Raw genomic sequence first — 16,145 nt, forward strand, 5'->3', positions numbered from 1 at the left:
GGTACGACGTAAGTTTTATGTCATCGTCATGTCATGTATCAATGTATGGATGCACTCAGCTGACTGAGATTGACATCTGGCTGCATCTGGCTCTGAAAGAGAGAGAGAGAGACACACACACATACAAAGCAATGCACACAATGCGCATAAAAAAAAAAAATTAGTTTTCCCAAGAAAACCAAGATGTCTCTCGCCATTTTCAAAACTGAAATAGTCAAAAACACAAAATCGTATGTTTTTGTATTGATTACATATTTATCCAGCATTGCAAACTTATAATTAATTCCGAAACAAAATTTATATTATTATTATTATTATTATAATTGGAACTAATAATTTGCTCAATATCTATGATACCATTTGACTCTCATTTTCGTTATAGGCGAATGTAGAAATAAAAATCGTTCAGTTAAATAATAATAATAATAATAATAAGTTGAACCATTATTTTATTATTAATAATAATTATAAAAGTCATAAAGTTTTAAAATATGGAGTAAATATGTTTAATACGTAATTATTAAAATAGTCATAATACTCATAATATCTAAATGAGTAATGAAAATTGAAAATAATCGATTTGTCTAAAAGCAAACTCGTGTGTATTCTCTGGAATGATAATTTTTTTTAAAAATTAAATAAACAATACAATAAACATTACAATATATTCGTATTATATTAGTTATTTACTGTTAAAAATAAAATTTCTAGATTTTTAAAAATATTTTTTTGTAAAATAAAATTTATGCAGTTTGTCAATTTATTGACTGTCGTAAAAAAAAAAAAAAAAAAAATTAGAAAAATACGATAAACGAATATTTAAATTTATAATTTATAATCTTTTATTTATTATGAAACGATTTAAACATGTTACAAATTTTATATTGCATTTCTTGTTAATGATTGATTGTTCGATTCATTCGAAAAGTTTCCATTATAATTGATTTATATATAATTATATACAAATTCATATGATAAAAAAACTCTAGTAACCATGCCTGATTATCATATCAGTTTTTCAGAAGTCAGAACTGATGACTTACAGTGTCAATAAAAACAAAAAAAAAGAACCTTCAATGATCCGTAATATTTTTTTTTAATATTATACTGTTCGTTATATTATTTCATTATATTTATCTTGTTTTAAATATTAGATATGAAATGTTTTTGAAAATATAGCAACAATCCATTTGATAAGAAATTTCAACGAATTTGATACTTCTTGTGGTGTTGGTTAGGGCTTCACCCAAGACCAAGACCAGTCTTGGTATTGTCTTGGTATTGTCTTGGTTTTCAACAATAACAATATTTTTCTAAACCTCTCATTATAATAAATAAGAAAAAAAATATTAAAAAATAAACTTTTATCAATCTACTTATTTTTTTGAAAACTCTTTTATTTTTTTTTTTAGTTAAGTATTAAATTTTTTTAAAGAAATAATTATTAAATTCATTCTTTCGTTATAAATTCAACTGTTATGTATTTATGATAACATTGTACACTTTTACGTAGGCGAAGCCTATAGTATTAAATTCATACACGTTTTTTTTAAAATGATCATATCTTGTAAAGTAATAAAGGTAGAAGGATCGTATTAGGACCGAATTATTCGTCTATGAAAATACTAAAACCAGGGACTTACTAAAAGTAATTTTAATTGTTAGTTAATTTATTATTAACAAAAACGATCACCGTGTAATTTTCAAAGTGTCAAATAATAAGAAAACTAAGAACAAATCATGGATGATTTTTTGCCAGGATATTAAGAATGATTTATAATAATAATAATCGAGTTGAAAATTGTTTTAATGTCGTTGGAAGATTGTTAATAAAAAAAAAACAAAACTGTTTTTATGTTTTGCATAACTCTTAAAATTTTAACTTACAAGCTTTGTTTATAAGCTCAAATTAATTGTCTTTTGATACCGAGAGCCACCCTCTCTTGATAAAATTTACTCGATCATTCGTTAATTAGATATCAGCAATTGTTTATAACAATCACTATCAGCCTTATATGTTACAGTCGAAAAATAAACGAAGTGATTTTTGCGATTTTTATCAGACAGAGTGGCTCTCAGAATTTAATATCAAATTTTTGAGCTTAATAAAACTTTTTTATGTTAATTTGTTCAAAAGTTGTCCAAAATATATACAATTATCGATTTTTATTTTAAACATTTTTTCTTCAAAAAAGAGTTTAAAGCGCATGCGTAAAACTTTCTTTGCTGTGGTTATAATTTGCTTGATCGATAAAATAGTTATTTAAATTATCATGTTATTAAAAAGAAAAAAAAAAAACTACCATGAACGAATTTTCATAAATAAAAGTAATAAACAAAATGGTTCTAAAAAAGATTTGTTCAGTTTAAAAAAAGTAGAATGATTTATTTTTTTTATATTTGTATTGATTTCTTTTTTGAACGAATCTAATAAAATTATTAATTACAAGTGGTATAACCTCAAATTTTTTTCATCTGTATTTTGATTTATGTACATAATTTGACAGGTGAAAAACAGCGCGAAAAAAACAAAAAATATTTAATCATATAATTTAAAATTATTAATAAAAAAAAAAACTAAAATGAATTTGGAATAATCAAGAGGAACCACACGGGCTTTCGCCGGAGTTTTGAAAATTTTCAATTTTCAATAGAACGAATCCGTTACTAAAATTTTTATTATTGAATTTCACATCATCTGATAATTGTCAATAATAATCAGTTGTTTAATTAGAATGAGACATCTTTGTAAAAGTATGAAATTATTACTCAAAATAATAGTTAACAACAATTAAAAAGAAACTCAAAAAAAAAAAAACTCATTTAATTTTTCTTAATTCAAATTAATTTTATTTGTTGATATATTATTCACATACTTGTCGTTTTTCATTTAAAACCAAAGGTAAATTGTATAAAAATTATATTATATTTAATTTAAAAATACTTTCACAGATTAATCAATAAGTCCAACAACATTTATGAATTCTTTGTGTTCTTTTAAATTTTTTAAATCAGCATTATGGTCACTTGGTAAATTATCCATATGTATCAATAAAAAATATGCTATAATAAAAAAAAACAGCTAGTGAAACATATTTTGGATCAATTAAATTTTCTGATATTGATGTTTTCATTGATACAAGATACAATACTTAGACCAAATGTACATACAAGGGTGAATGTAAGTTCATATACCTCTTGGCTCAAATTATAATGAATCTTTTTTTATTGGAATTCTATCTGGACGATAAATACTTTTCAATATTTTCATAATTGTTATTCTCAATGCCAGTAAATATTTATATATTAGGTATCAAATTTTACTTTGGAAAAAAACTTCACAATTAACTAAAAAAAAGAAAAGGTTTATTAAGAAATAAGTCTTGAAAGAAGTTTTTTTTTTCAATAATTTTTTTTTATTACACTAGATTTTAGACAAGAATTATGTAAGACATTTTAATATGTTAATAAAATATATATTTTTTATTTTATGAGAACAACAAGTGCTCAAGAACACCTACAAAAACTTTAGGATATTTTTTTTTGTAAACTTGAAATGTTTTATTTTTCCTAACAGCTCGTAAATTTTTTTTCATAAATTCTAAACATTTTTCATGCAGTTCTTTAAGATTATATCTATCAGAATAAACGAATATACTTGCGACATTTTCACAGTTTATCGTTTTACCGATTATTTCTTTACAAATATTTTTTAAACAATCAACCTGATATTTTTCAGCAACGGCAAATAATTCAATCGGCATTTTGTCAATATTTGGTGTTTCACCAGTATAAATATAATGTAAAAATTCTTTAAAAACATCTTCATCAATATCTTCAATGACAACTTCGTTCTTTTCATTTCCTTTGAATTGTTCATGATCAAAAATTGCAGCAAAAACAGGACTACGTACTGCAAGAATGCTTTTAATCGCACGAAATGATTTTTGACCCACTTGAATGGTAACATCAGCTAATTTTTTATTTAACAAAAGTTTTTCCAAGTCTGCAATCAATTGATGTGTTGCATTAAATCTCATATTAATTTCATTAGAATTATTTGTAAGTTTTCTAGACATTTTTATTTTACAAACAATCCTTAATTTATCATTTCGAAAATGTTTATTATCCAATGCAGCTTTCAAAGTTTTTCCGAAACGACTATAATTCCAATATGCTTTTTTTGAAAGGTCCCTAATATTATTAAACGGACTTATATCATCATCTACAATTATTTCACATTCTGTTTGAAATTGTGAAGTATCATTGAAACTATTGAATTTTGTAGATTGCAACTGTATTGAAACAAATTTTTCACATATCCAATGACCATCGGAGTATAGCACTGCATCCGGATCCATCTCTAAAATCCATTCATCGTTGAAGTCAGAATAATGAGATGAAAATTTCGGTGATTTAATTTTTTTCTGGTCACATTCGACGTTATTAATTATCCATTTATATGCAAATTTACAAGTTTCCATACCAGTAACATAATCTTGGTTTGACTTTATAAGTTTAACGTGATTTTGGGTGGCTGTTTTAGCAACTACTGCCATGATTATGTATATTATTTATATAATTAGTTGTAAAACTAATAATTTTTTTTTAGCACAAAAAATGTGTATTTGTGTACAGGTTAATTCCGACTGATTTAGACTGATAGGCAATGAAAACGTCAAATATAAACGATGGAATTGAATGGCTGGATAGAACTGGATGAAACCTTATCTAACCTTATCTATAACCTTATAGCCTCTGGCAGCACATTCGAGCACATGGTTTATTATCGATACACCTTTCAATAAATGTATTGATTAATCGAATGCTTTATACAATCGATCGATCTTTTATATGATGAAACCGGCTAAAGAGTCGGCGACAGTTTTCATGTAAACCATGAACAGAGATATAATTAGGCTAATACTGTTAATGGTTTATATGAAAATTGTTGCCGTTCTCTTTGGCTGGTTTCATCATATATATGTTCATAATCCTTAATGATAAAGACAAGATAAGAGAAAGTGTTAAATTCATAATTTACAAGAGATTTTTTCATAATATTTTTCTGATTGAAGTAATGTTTTGATTGATAAATTTTATTATTTTAATAAAATTATGGATATTTTTTTTCAAAGTATGAATAACATTGGTCAAAAAACAAAAGAAAAAAAAATAAACTAATGGAAATGTTCAGAAAGCATGTGCGTGTGTTTCAGTGAGAACACTTCAATCATGTGGCATAGGTGCGATGACTATTTTTTCTACTTGCTATAAAAGAACTAAACAGGAAGAATACTGAACCAGTTACAGAAAAAAATGGTTAATAATTTAAACAAATCACATTAAAAGTTGAACTAGATAATGTATAGACAATGATTGAAGAAAATTTTGATAAGGAACAAATAACACAGTCTAATCTCGTATTAATGTTAATAAAAAATTTGAAAAAGGATGATTGAGAGGTCCATGATTTTATTCGTGATTGCACGAAATTTCAACGTCGGTAAATATCTGACGGTACTTACCAGGTAATAAATTCATCTACAATTAAAATTACTATTTAAAAATAATGTCAATATTTAATTTGTTTTTTTTTTTTTTCATTTTGTATTTTAAAAAATCCAATAATTGCATGGTCTCTAAATTTAGCAAGACGAAATGAGAATGATCCATGTCTATTGTCATATGAATTAGTTGATTCAATTTTTCATACAATGGGATATGTACTGCATGCAATGTTGAGCAAAACCCAGTATCAATATATTCATTGTACAAAATGTATAGTCGTGACATAAGTGAAATATATTTGGTATACCAAGTGCATTTGTGTTAAATTTTTCAAATGATCCTAAAACCATTAAATTATTTGCAAAACATTATCAAACACGTGAAGCTATACCAGATAATTTATTAAATGAATATTGGGCAATTAGAAATATTGTTTCTGCAGGAAGTTTACAGGTGCATATATTTTTTAGTATGTTGGATCAAAATTATCACTCGAAAATTCTTGATGAATTTAGTTATGATGTTGTTAAAAAAGTACACTGAAAAAACGGTGCCTTAGACATTTTTATTGTTGACAAATAAATTTACATGTATTTTATTTATAAAACGAGATCACTGGGCGCGCTTCGCGCGCCGTTTTTATTATAAGAATGAGAAGATAGTTTTTTAAAAAATATTATCACAATCATACTTTCTCTTGATGTCATTATTCATTGAGCTATTTTGTAAAAATAGTAATTCACATTTATGTTTCAATTATTTTCATTGTTATTTAGTAATAATTTAAAAAAAAAAACAACACTCTGTTCACACGAATAAAAGACAATTTTTAAAAAAGATAGAGTTTAAACAAATTCGTACAGCCACTGTTGAAGCAAAACTCATTTCTTTATGACATTTTTGTGGATGTTTAGTTCGAATATTTTTTATTTTACTATTCAGTTTTTCATGGCTGAGTATTTTTGATAACTTAATCATTCAGTTACAAAAAGAGCAAACTATAATTATGTTTTCTTATGTCTTTTAAAAAACCCTTCTCATAATTTACCCATAATACTTTATTCATCAAAGTCTCGATCACTTTATTTTCGATTCTTTTATTTCTGTGATGCAATTCCCAATTAATTAATTAAACATTCATTTCAAAATTACTCATGTTCATAATAAAATATTTCTAAATAGAATTTTCCCGAAATCATGATTCCTATATTCAAAAAACACCTCATGAAAAAAACTACAGGAAAAAAAAATGTAAATTTTATAAATTAATATGGTTAAGCTTGTGTTTTATTTTTTTAAATTGTAAAATTCATATTAAAAAAATATAAAAACACGTCTCCGTTTTTTCATTTTATTAATAGGTAATTTTCATTTGATTTTGTCCTTAGATTCTTCTTTTCCTCCGTAAAATATTAATTATACAATTTTTTTATGATAAATTTTACTTTTCATTTTTGTCCGTGCAGTACTTCTATCCTAAAAAATTTTAAAATCAATTTTGACTCTTTTTTATATTTGCTATAACTTTTACACGAAATACGACGTTTCCTGCTTCAAGTCATGTACATAAAACATATATTTCTAAATAGAATTTTTGTGAAACTATGAATCTGAGACTTCAAACTCACCCTCAATAAAAATCTCCAAACAATTTCATGAAATGATTATAACTCTTTATTTTATGCAGTTTTATATTTACCACGACTTGTAGATAAAATAAATTCAAAAGTGGCTAATATTTCGTTTTCTTGAGCCATTTGTCAAATCATAAACTAAAGATCTGAAAAATCATGCGCCTATTCTAAAATCTTCTTTTCAATTATTTTTCATTTATGTTGATTATTAATTTTCAAAAAAATTTCGACATTATATTTTCACGAATAACATATAATTTATAAAACAATGAAATTTCCGGCAACCTTTGTCGAAAAAAAATCCATTTCTTTATAACATTTTTGTGCTTACTTCAAACATTTTCCATTTTACTACTCCGTTTTCAGGGTATGTATATTTTGATTAATTAATCATTCATTCACACAGAGCGAATTATTATGTTCTTAAGTATTTTTTTAAAAAAAATTCTTCTTTATAAATATGATCCCGAGTGGAAATCTGGTCAGGCTAGCCCGATTTGACTTCAAGTATTGATTGAGACTTGATCAATGTTCCCTTAACACTGGAAGCCTGATCGAAATTTGATCAATATTTGATCAAGATGCTTGATTAAGGATAACTCGATCAAGATTGGATCAAGGAACCCTTAACTCATCCTTAATAAGGCCAGCCTGATCAAGAATTGATCGAGAAAACCTTAACTTATCCTTAATAAGGCCAGCCTGATCAAGAATTGATGAAGAAAACCTTAACTTCTCTTTATTAAGGCCAGCCTGATCAAAGAACTTCTTCAAAAAAATTGCCTAGCTTAGATACATGAAAATTTTGTAAGACTAATAAATATTTTCCAATGAAATTTTAGTGAGATCATGACTAATATCAAGACAACACCAACATATTATTACCTTTAAAGTTTCGAATCCTCATTTTATTTGTTTCAATTTCTTTTCATTACATAATTCACCACAACTTCTAAACAAAGTGTGACATTACTCATTTTCGTGAATTATTTATAAGATGTGAAAGAAGAAATTATAAAAATAAACACCTATGCCATTAATCATATCAACATGACCAGTTCCATCAATAAATTATAACAGTCATATATTTATCAATAGTTATACTGAAATAATCAGTTTTTTTACTTAAAGAGACATGTATATATGTATATATATTCTACTTTTTTGTCAAAATAGAATGATTACATTCTCAATTGTCAATAAAATTGTGAATAAAATGATTCCCTTTTTTTTTTTTTTTTTGTTTCTAAATAGAATGTATGTGGATATTATCAAATCTTAGGAAGATCGATGACAACTGTCCTTTTTATATAAGGAATTAATAAAAATCTTAAGGAAAGGCAGTAGCTAAGGAAAAGATGTAGTTAAAAAATTAAGGTTGCCAAAAGATTATGTTTTAAGCAACATTATTTTCTTGAAACATAATTTTCTGGCAACCTTAATTCCTTAGCAACAGCTTTTCCTTTGGATTTTTATTGTTCAAAAATAAATTTACATATTTATTTTATTTATGAAATAAATAAAAATCCCAAGGAAAAGCAGCAGCTAAGTAATTAAGGTTGCCAGAAAATTATGTTTCAAGAATATAATGTTGCTTAAAACATAATCTTTCGGCAACCTTCATTTCTAAGCTACATCTTTTTTTTAGCTACTGCTTTTCCTCAAGATTTTTATTTATTTTATAAATAAAATACATGTAAATTTATTTTTCAACAATAAAAATGTCTAAGGAAAAGATGTATTTAAGGAATTAAGGTTGCCAAAAAATTATGTTTTGAGCATTAATAATTCCTAAAATAAAAGTTAGCACACGTGTACCTTTATAAACGGTGTACCCCATAAGCATTATTGTATTTTGTACGTATTTATAAAATCCGAATTTTAATATCCGTGCGTAAACTTTTCTTTGTAACCCACGAAAAAAAACAAACTATCTTGTACAAATTACGGTGTTGTCGTTTCGGCCCAGTTTTTAGTGGCTATACCCCGTAGTTATTTTTCAACTTAAAAATAACGTGAAAATTCTCTCAGTGTAGAACTATTTGCCAATAGCTTTTCTATCAATTAATTATGGCAAAAATAGCTGAAGAAAGGATGTTGCCAAATAAATTGATTCGTAGACTAGATTATTTCCATAGCAATTTTTTCTATAAAAAACAAATTATCTTAGAAAGAATACTGAACCAGTTACAGAAAATATGGTTAATAATTTTGAAAAAATCACTTTAAAAATTAAACTAGATGACGTTCGGACAATGGCTGAAGAAAATTTTAATGAGGATCAAATAACATAGTCTAATCTCATATTAATATAAATAAACTCAGCAATTTGTAATTAAAAAATTGTTGATATTTTTTCATATAAAAACTTTATTCAATTGCTATAATTTTTTTTAGTTTTAAATTTCGATGGTATGCAAAGTAAGATGAAAAACATTTTTTTAGAGTTATTGCATTTATTACAAATAACAGGGCAATTGTTTGCTTAATACAATATGTTTCATTTAAACTTACGCGCTTTCTGCCATTTTTATCCAGATATAGGTATATTAAATATCTGCTAGATCCTAGATGGCATGTAATGATTTTTACGAACCAACATGGATCGCATCAGATCGCATGCACCATGCAGTCACATGTTTTTTGTTATTGTCAGTTATTGATGTTAAGTTATAACTTATTGACACCTCTAAATATTTACATTTTACAATCAATTCAAATCAACATCAATTAAATCAATAGGAATAAATTATCGTTGGAATGATAACATATAGAGTTTCTGATTTCGTAAAACGACGTTTACTACTTTCGACATTTTCTGGAAAATCAGTGACAATAAAGAACATTGAATTAAACCCTGATGAACCAGGTGCAAAAGGTAAAGTATATACCTATTATTAATAAAAAGTATTTTAATATCCTTTCTTAATTATCTTAATATTGGTATTGGATATTTTTTAGAATCTGTTATGATGTTAGCACCATTTTGTAAACATCCAATTGATATGAAATTACGTGGTGTTACAAGTGACACAACTGATCCATCAGTTGACAAAATTGAAAGTTCTGGTTTACCAATATTGAAAAAATTTATAATTGGTGATTGTGATGTTGACTTGACTATTAAAAAACGTGGTGCTGCACCAAATAGTGGTGGTGAAGTACATTTCAAATGTCCAGTTAATCGTGGTCTTAAAAGAATCCAATTTGAAAAGTGTAGATTGATTCAAAGAATAAGAGGCATATCATGTAGCATAAAAGTATCACCAGCAATTGCTAATCGTATGGTTGAAGCAGCAAAAGGTGTTTTACTTAATTTTGTTCCTGATGTTTAAATTCATACTGATCATTGTCAAGGAAATCTTGGTGGAGAATCACCAGGTAAATAATTTTGTTTTTTTTTTTCATTTCCTAATTATTTCTGATATTTTTGAAAGATTTGGAATTAGTATTACTGCAGAAACAACAGGAATAAAAAGACTATCAAAAGATAAGGATAATAAAAATGGAGCATTTTTTACTGGAGAAGCATATTGTCCACCAATGGAGATATATTCGAGCCCAGAAGATCTTGGACGACAAATAGTCTTCTTGATGAAATTGCCAGAGGTTGATGCTTTGATAATGTTTTTCAACCAATGACGGCATTGCTGCATTCTTGGCTTTAGAAAAAAAAAATGTATCAAAAGTTATATTTGGACCACTTAGTAAATTAACGAGAGTATACCAATTATCATAGATAACATAAACACATCATTATTTAAATAATTGTCTATTATTTTATTTATTTTTTAGTATTCAATTTTTAAGAGATTTAAAAGATTTCACTGAAGTTGTGTTTAAACTGGAACCAGCTAAAGACCCAGAAAACCAAGACATTATTTTTGAACAAATTCATCTATCTTGCATGGGTATTGGATACAATAAGTTCAGCAGACAAGCGTTATAATTTCGTGGTATATAGGTATAACACTACGAAGTTATACTTCTTGGTATTGTTATATATAATAATTATTATATACAATTTAAATACAGTACCCATGATCTGATGATAAAACTTCTGTTATAAAAAGTGTGAGTTGAATAATAACTTTTATTGTTTTTTTCGTTCAAGTTATTAACACTGGTATTTTTATTAGCTCATCTTCTAGACTTAGTTCTTATCAAATTCTTCAAAAATAAGTTTTTAATTTTGTTATAATATTAATATAATAAAATAATAATAATTAGTTTTGTTTTGATAATAAAAATTAACATCCTGTTATTTTATATTCAAGTTGTGGCATTGATAAGTCATGATAAAATGACTCTGCGTTTCAAAATAAATAATTCACAACTTGAGTCATTGATTTTTTCTCTATTCATAAATTTTGTGTTACAGTAATTTTGTTTAATAATAAAAAAAAAAATATTTATAATTAATGTCATGAATACATGACCAAATGAATTTTATAACCAAATTATCAAATTTAGGAATATTTATTTTATTTATTTATCTATATTGATAAAAATGTATTTTTTCATTATTTTTTTGTTTTTATTACAACAGAGGTTTTAAAAAAAAATTCGAGTAAGTTATTTCAAAATTTTAATACAAAATATAAAATCGAAATTTAATACCAATAAATATTTTTTTTTATGACAAGAGCAAGTGCTCAAGAACACCTACAAAAACTTCAGGATATTTTTTTTTGTAAACTTGAAATGTTTTATTTGACATAACAGCTCGTAAATTTTTTTTCATAAATTCTAAACATTTTTCATTCAGTTTTTTAAGATTATATCTATCAGAAAAAACAAGTATACTTGCAACATTATCAAAATTCATCGTTTTGCATATTACTTCCTTACAAATAGTTTTAAAACAATCAACCTGATATTTTTCAGCAACAGCAAGTAGTTCCATGGGCATTTTGTCAATATTTGGTGATTCACCAGTATAAATATAATGTAAAAATTCTTCAAAAACATCTTCATCAATATCTTCAATGACAACTTCATTTTTTTCATTTTCTTTGAATTGTTCTTGATCAAACATTGCAGCAAAAACAGGACTACGTGATCCAAGAATGCCTTTGATTGCACGAAATGATTTTTGACCTACTTGAATAGTAACATCAGCTGATTTTTCACTTAACAAAAGTTTTTTCCAGTCGACACTCAGTTGTTGTGTTGCAATATTAGTTGAAATTACAACAGTTTTATTTGTTGATTTTTTTACCATTTCCATTGTACAACAAATTTTAAGTTCATCATTTTGTAAATATCCATTGGATGATCGCAACAGCTCTGATCTTGGAATATATTGATAATATGACATTTTTTCCAGAATTTTACCAAAATTGTATTCTCTAGTTTCTGATTTTCTATTATTAATTGATAATTCACATTTTGTATAATATAATTGTAAAGTATTATGTAATACATTGAATGATTGAAGTTGTAAATCTATTGAAACATGTCCAAATCTTGTATATATTTCCAAAATCCATTTATCGTCAAAATCAGAATAATGAGATGAAAAAGTTGGTGATGTAATTTTTTCTCTTATGTTCCACTGACTGAAGTTTTTAATCGTCCACTCATATTTGAATTCACAAGTTTCCATACCAGCAACATAGTCTTTTTTTGACATTAAAATTTTAATGGAATCCTGATGGGTAATTCCAGCATCTACTGACATGATTATATGTATATTATAATTATAATTGGTTTCCAAACTGGTTAATTTCTTTCAGGCACAATTGTATTGACGTATCATGTATAGGTTAACTCAGGCTGACTTAGGCTAACTCAGACTGATGGGTAATGTAATGACAACCAATACAATGAAAACGTCAAACGTGGAAACCTCGTGGCTGATGGGAGCACATTCGAGCACATGGTTCATCATCGATACACCTTTTAATAAATTAATCGATTCATCGAAAAATTTATACAATCGATCGATATATTATATGTATATACGTTGACAATCAATTGATGTGTTGCATTAAATCTCATATTAATTTCATTAGAATTATTTGTAAGTTTTCTAGACATTTTTATTTTACAAACAATTCTTAATTTATCATTTCGAAAATATTTATTATCCAATGCAGCTTTCAAAGTTTTTCCGAAACGACTATAATTCCAATATGCTTTTTTTGAAAGATCTCTAATATTATTAAACGGACTTATATCATCATCTACCGCAATTATTTCACATTCTGTTTGAAATTGTGAAGTATCATTGAAACCATTGAATTTTGTAGATTGCAACTGTATTGAAACAAATTTTTCACATATCCAATGACCATCGGAGTATAGCACTGCATCCGGATCCATCTCTAAAATCCATTCATCGTTGAAGTCAGAATAATGAGATGAAAATTTCGCTGATTTAATTTTTTTCTGGTCACATTCGACGTTATTAATTATCCATTTATATGCAAATTTACAAGTTTGTATCTGCATAATCTTGGTTTGACTTTATAAGTTTAACGTGATTTTGGGTAGCTGTTTTAGGCAGACACGGGAATAAAAAATAGCGTTATTGATATACGGGCCCTTCGTGGCATAAATATTGGTTCGATGATGCGACTGGGAATCAGCCTTAAAATGAAAGCTTCAATATGATTTTCGTTATTGGTAAGTTTGAAAAAAAAATATATAGTTATCTGATATATTTTCTTTTTTTAGTTATATGGTTTATTAATTATTATAAATAAATAATTGATTTTTTTCATTAGAATTAAAATTAGAAGCCTGTATTAAGGCTTTCAATCATCTGGTGTTACCTGCATGGTTACCAGAGTTTTTTTATCATGTGAATACGCAAATAATTATTATAAATTTTAAATATTATCATCAATACATGACCAAATGATTTTTATAACCAAATTATTAAATTCAAAAATATTTATTTTTCCAAAAAAAACTTAACAGCTAAAAAAAGAAATGATAGGGTTTTTGAAAAATATAAGTCTATTGATAAAAATTTATTTATTACAATATTTTTTTGTTTTTATTGCGATAGAGGTTTCAGATAAAACTTAAGTAAGTTGTTTCAAAATGTTAATACAAAATATAAAATTGAAAATTTTTTTTTTAAACAAAACACCAATGAGTATTTTATGGCAACGGCAAGTGCTCAAGAACACCTACAAAAATTTCAGGATATTTTTTTTTGTAAACTTGAAATGTTTTATTTGACATAACCGCTCACAGATTTTGTTCCATAAATCCTAAACATTTTTCATGCAGTTTTTTAAGATTATATCTATCAGAAAAAACAAATATACTTGCAACATTATCAAAGTTAATTGTTTTGCTAATTACATCTTCACAAATATTTTTGAGGCGATCAACCTGATATTTTTCAGCAACAGCAAGTAGTTCCATTGGCATTTTGTCAATATTGGGTGATTCATTAGTATAAATAAAATATAAAAATTCTTCGAAAACATCTTCATCAATATCTTCAATGACGACTTCATTTTTTTCATTTTCTTTGAATGCTTCATAATCAAACATTGCAGAAAAAACAGGACTGCGTGCTCCGAGAATTCCTTTAATAGCACGAAATGATTTTTGACCTACTTGAATGTTAACATCAGCTGATTTTCCACTTAACAAAAGTTTTTTCCAGTCTAGACTGAGTTCTTGTGATGCAATGAATGTTGAAATTGGATCAGAATTATTTGTTATTTTTTTAGACATTGTTACTGTACACCAAATTTCAAGTCTAGCCATTTCTGGTAAGACTTTAAATTCATTTAACAAGGCCGATGTCGTATCAACCATGAGTACAATACATTTTTTTGCAAATTTATCAATTGACATTATGGTACATATCGTTTTGAATTCTCCAATGAATGATTTAATTCTTATTACCTCTACTGAAACATATGACGGTCTTGTTCTGGGACTCCAATTTGAATCTATAATTCTCAACATCCATTCATCATTAAAGTCAGAATAATGAGATGAAAAAGTTGATGAATCAATTATTGACTTGCTATTAAACAAGTGACTGAAGTTTTCAATTTTCCATTTATATGTAAATGTACAAGTTTCCATACCAGTAATATAGTCTCGGTTTGAACTTAAAATTTTGATGGAATCCTGAATAGCTGTTTTAGCAACTACTGACATGATTATGTTTATTAGTTATAATTGCTTCCAAACTGATAAATTTCTTCTAGGCTCAGTCGTATTTGCGTATCTATGTACGGGTCAACACTTCAGGTCAACTGAGGCAACTGCACTGCACTGAGACTGATGGGCAATTAAAACCTCGTGGCTGATGGGAGCACATTCGAGCACATGGTTCATCATCGATACACCTTTTAATAAATTAATCGATTCATCGAAAAATTTACACAATCGATCGATATATTATATATATGTACGTTGACAATTTATAATGATTATGATAATAATGTATAATATCATAATTTTAAACATTTTTTATTATTAAATAATATTTCTTCATATAAAAATAAACGCATCATTTTTTTTTTTTAATTTAATGTTTCCAAAAACTTGGTTTTTTTTTGTTCGATTTCTCGTCATTTCGTACCATTTCGTACACATATTTATACCAACTTCAAAGCATAAAAAATTTATAAATAAATAAAAAAAAGACTAATATAGACAATGAAAAAAGTGTCTTCTATATATCATAGTAATAAAATAAAAAAACAAATTTTCCTACAAAATAAGTTGTACTAATTTAATAATATTTTATTTTGAATTAATTTCGTTACTTATTGAAGAGAAAGAAAAGAAAAAAAAAATTGAATGACTAAAATTATCACGAATGAATGTATTTATCTAATTTATTTATAGTTTATATTTACCTGTTATCCATCTAACTTATTGCACAATGATAATAAATAATTCATGCAAATCATAATTACATTAGAACAGTTATTGCAATGAATAATTTAGATTATTAATGATAATAAAAAATGCCAGTAAAAAAAAAAAGCAAAGGATCAAAATCTACACGAGTAA

The 16,145-nt window shown here is 26.1% G+C and overlaps 2 protein-coding genes across 3 annotated transcripts; one reads left to right on the forward strand and one right to left on the reverse strand.

Moving 5' to 3' along the window:
* Positions 1-2,953: 2,953 nt before the first annotated feature.
* Positions 2,954-4,559, reverse strand: LOC122853919 (speckle-type POZ protein-like). Its single transcript, XM_044154327.1, has 3 exons — positions 4,214-4,559; positions 3,689-4,006; positions 2,954-3,063 (listed from the first exon to the last, which is right to left on the reverse strand). The coding sequence occupies exons 1-3, from the start codon at positions 4,557-4,559 to the stop codon at positions 2,954-2,956; spliced, it is 774 nt and encodes a 257-aa protein (XP_044010262.1).
* A 5,214-nt stretch (positions 4,560-9,773) lies between these two features.
* On the forward strand, positions 9,774-11,212 carry LOC122855151 (probable RNA 3'-terminal phosphate cyclase-like protein). 2 transcript variants are annotated; one of them, XM_044156316.1, is made up of 4 exons: positions 9,774-10,023; positions 10,107-10,526; positions 10,583-10,866; positions 10,941-11,212. In XM_044156316.1, exons 1-2 carry the CDS (start codon positions 9,906-9,908, stop codon positions 10,478-10,480), a joined length of 492 nt encoding a protein of 163 aa, XP_044012251.1. In that variant the 5' UTR covers positions 9,774-9,905; the 3' UTR covers positions 10,481-10,526; positions 10,583-10,866; positions 10,941-11,212. The 2 variants fall into 2 exon arrangements, with proteins under 2 accessions (XP_044012251.1, XP_044012252.1); XM_044156317.1 differs by having other exon boundaries at positions 10,595-10,866.
* The last annotated feature ends 4,933 nt before the right edge of the window (positions 11,213-16,145 follow it).

This window comes from Aphidius gifuensis, linkage group LG4 (assembly GCF_014905175.1).
Source record: "Aphidius gifuensis isolate YNYX2018 linkage group LG4, ASM1490517v1, whole genome shotgun sequence".
Classification (NCBI taxonomy): Eukaryota; Metazoa; Arthropoda; class Insecta; order Hymenoptera; family Braconidae; genus Aphidius; species Aphidius gifuensis.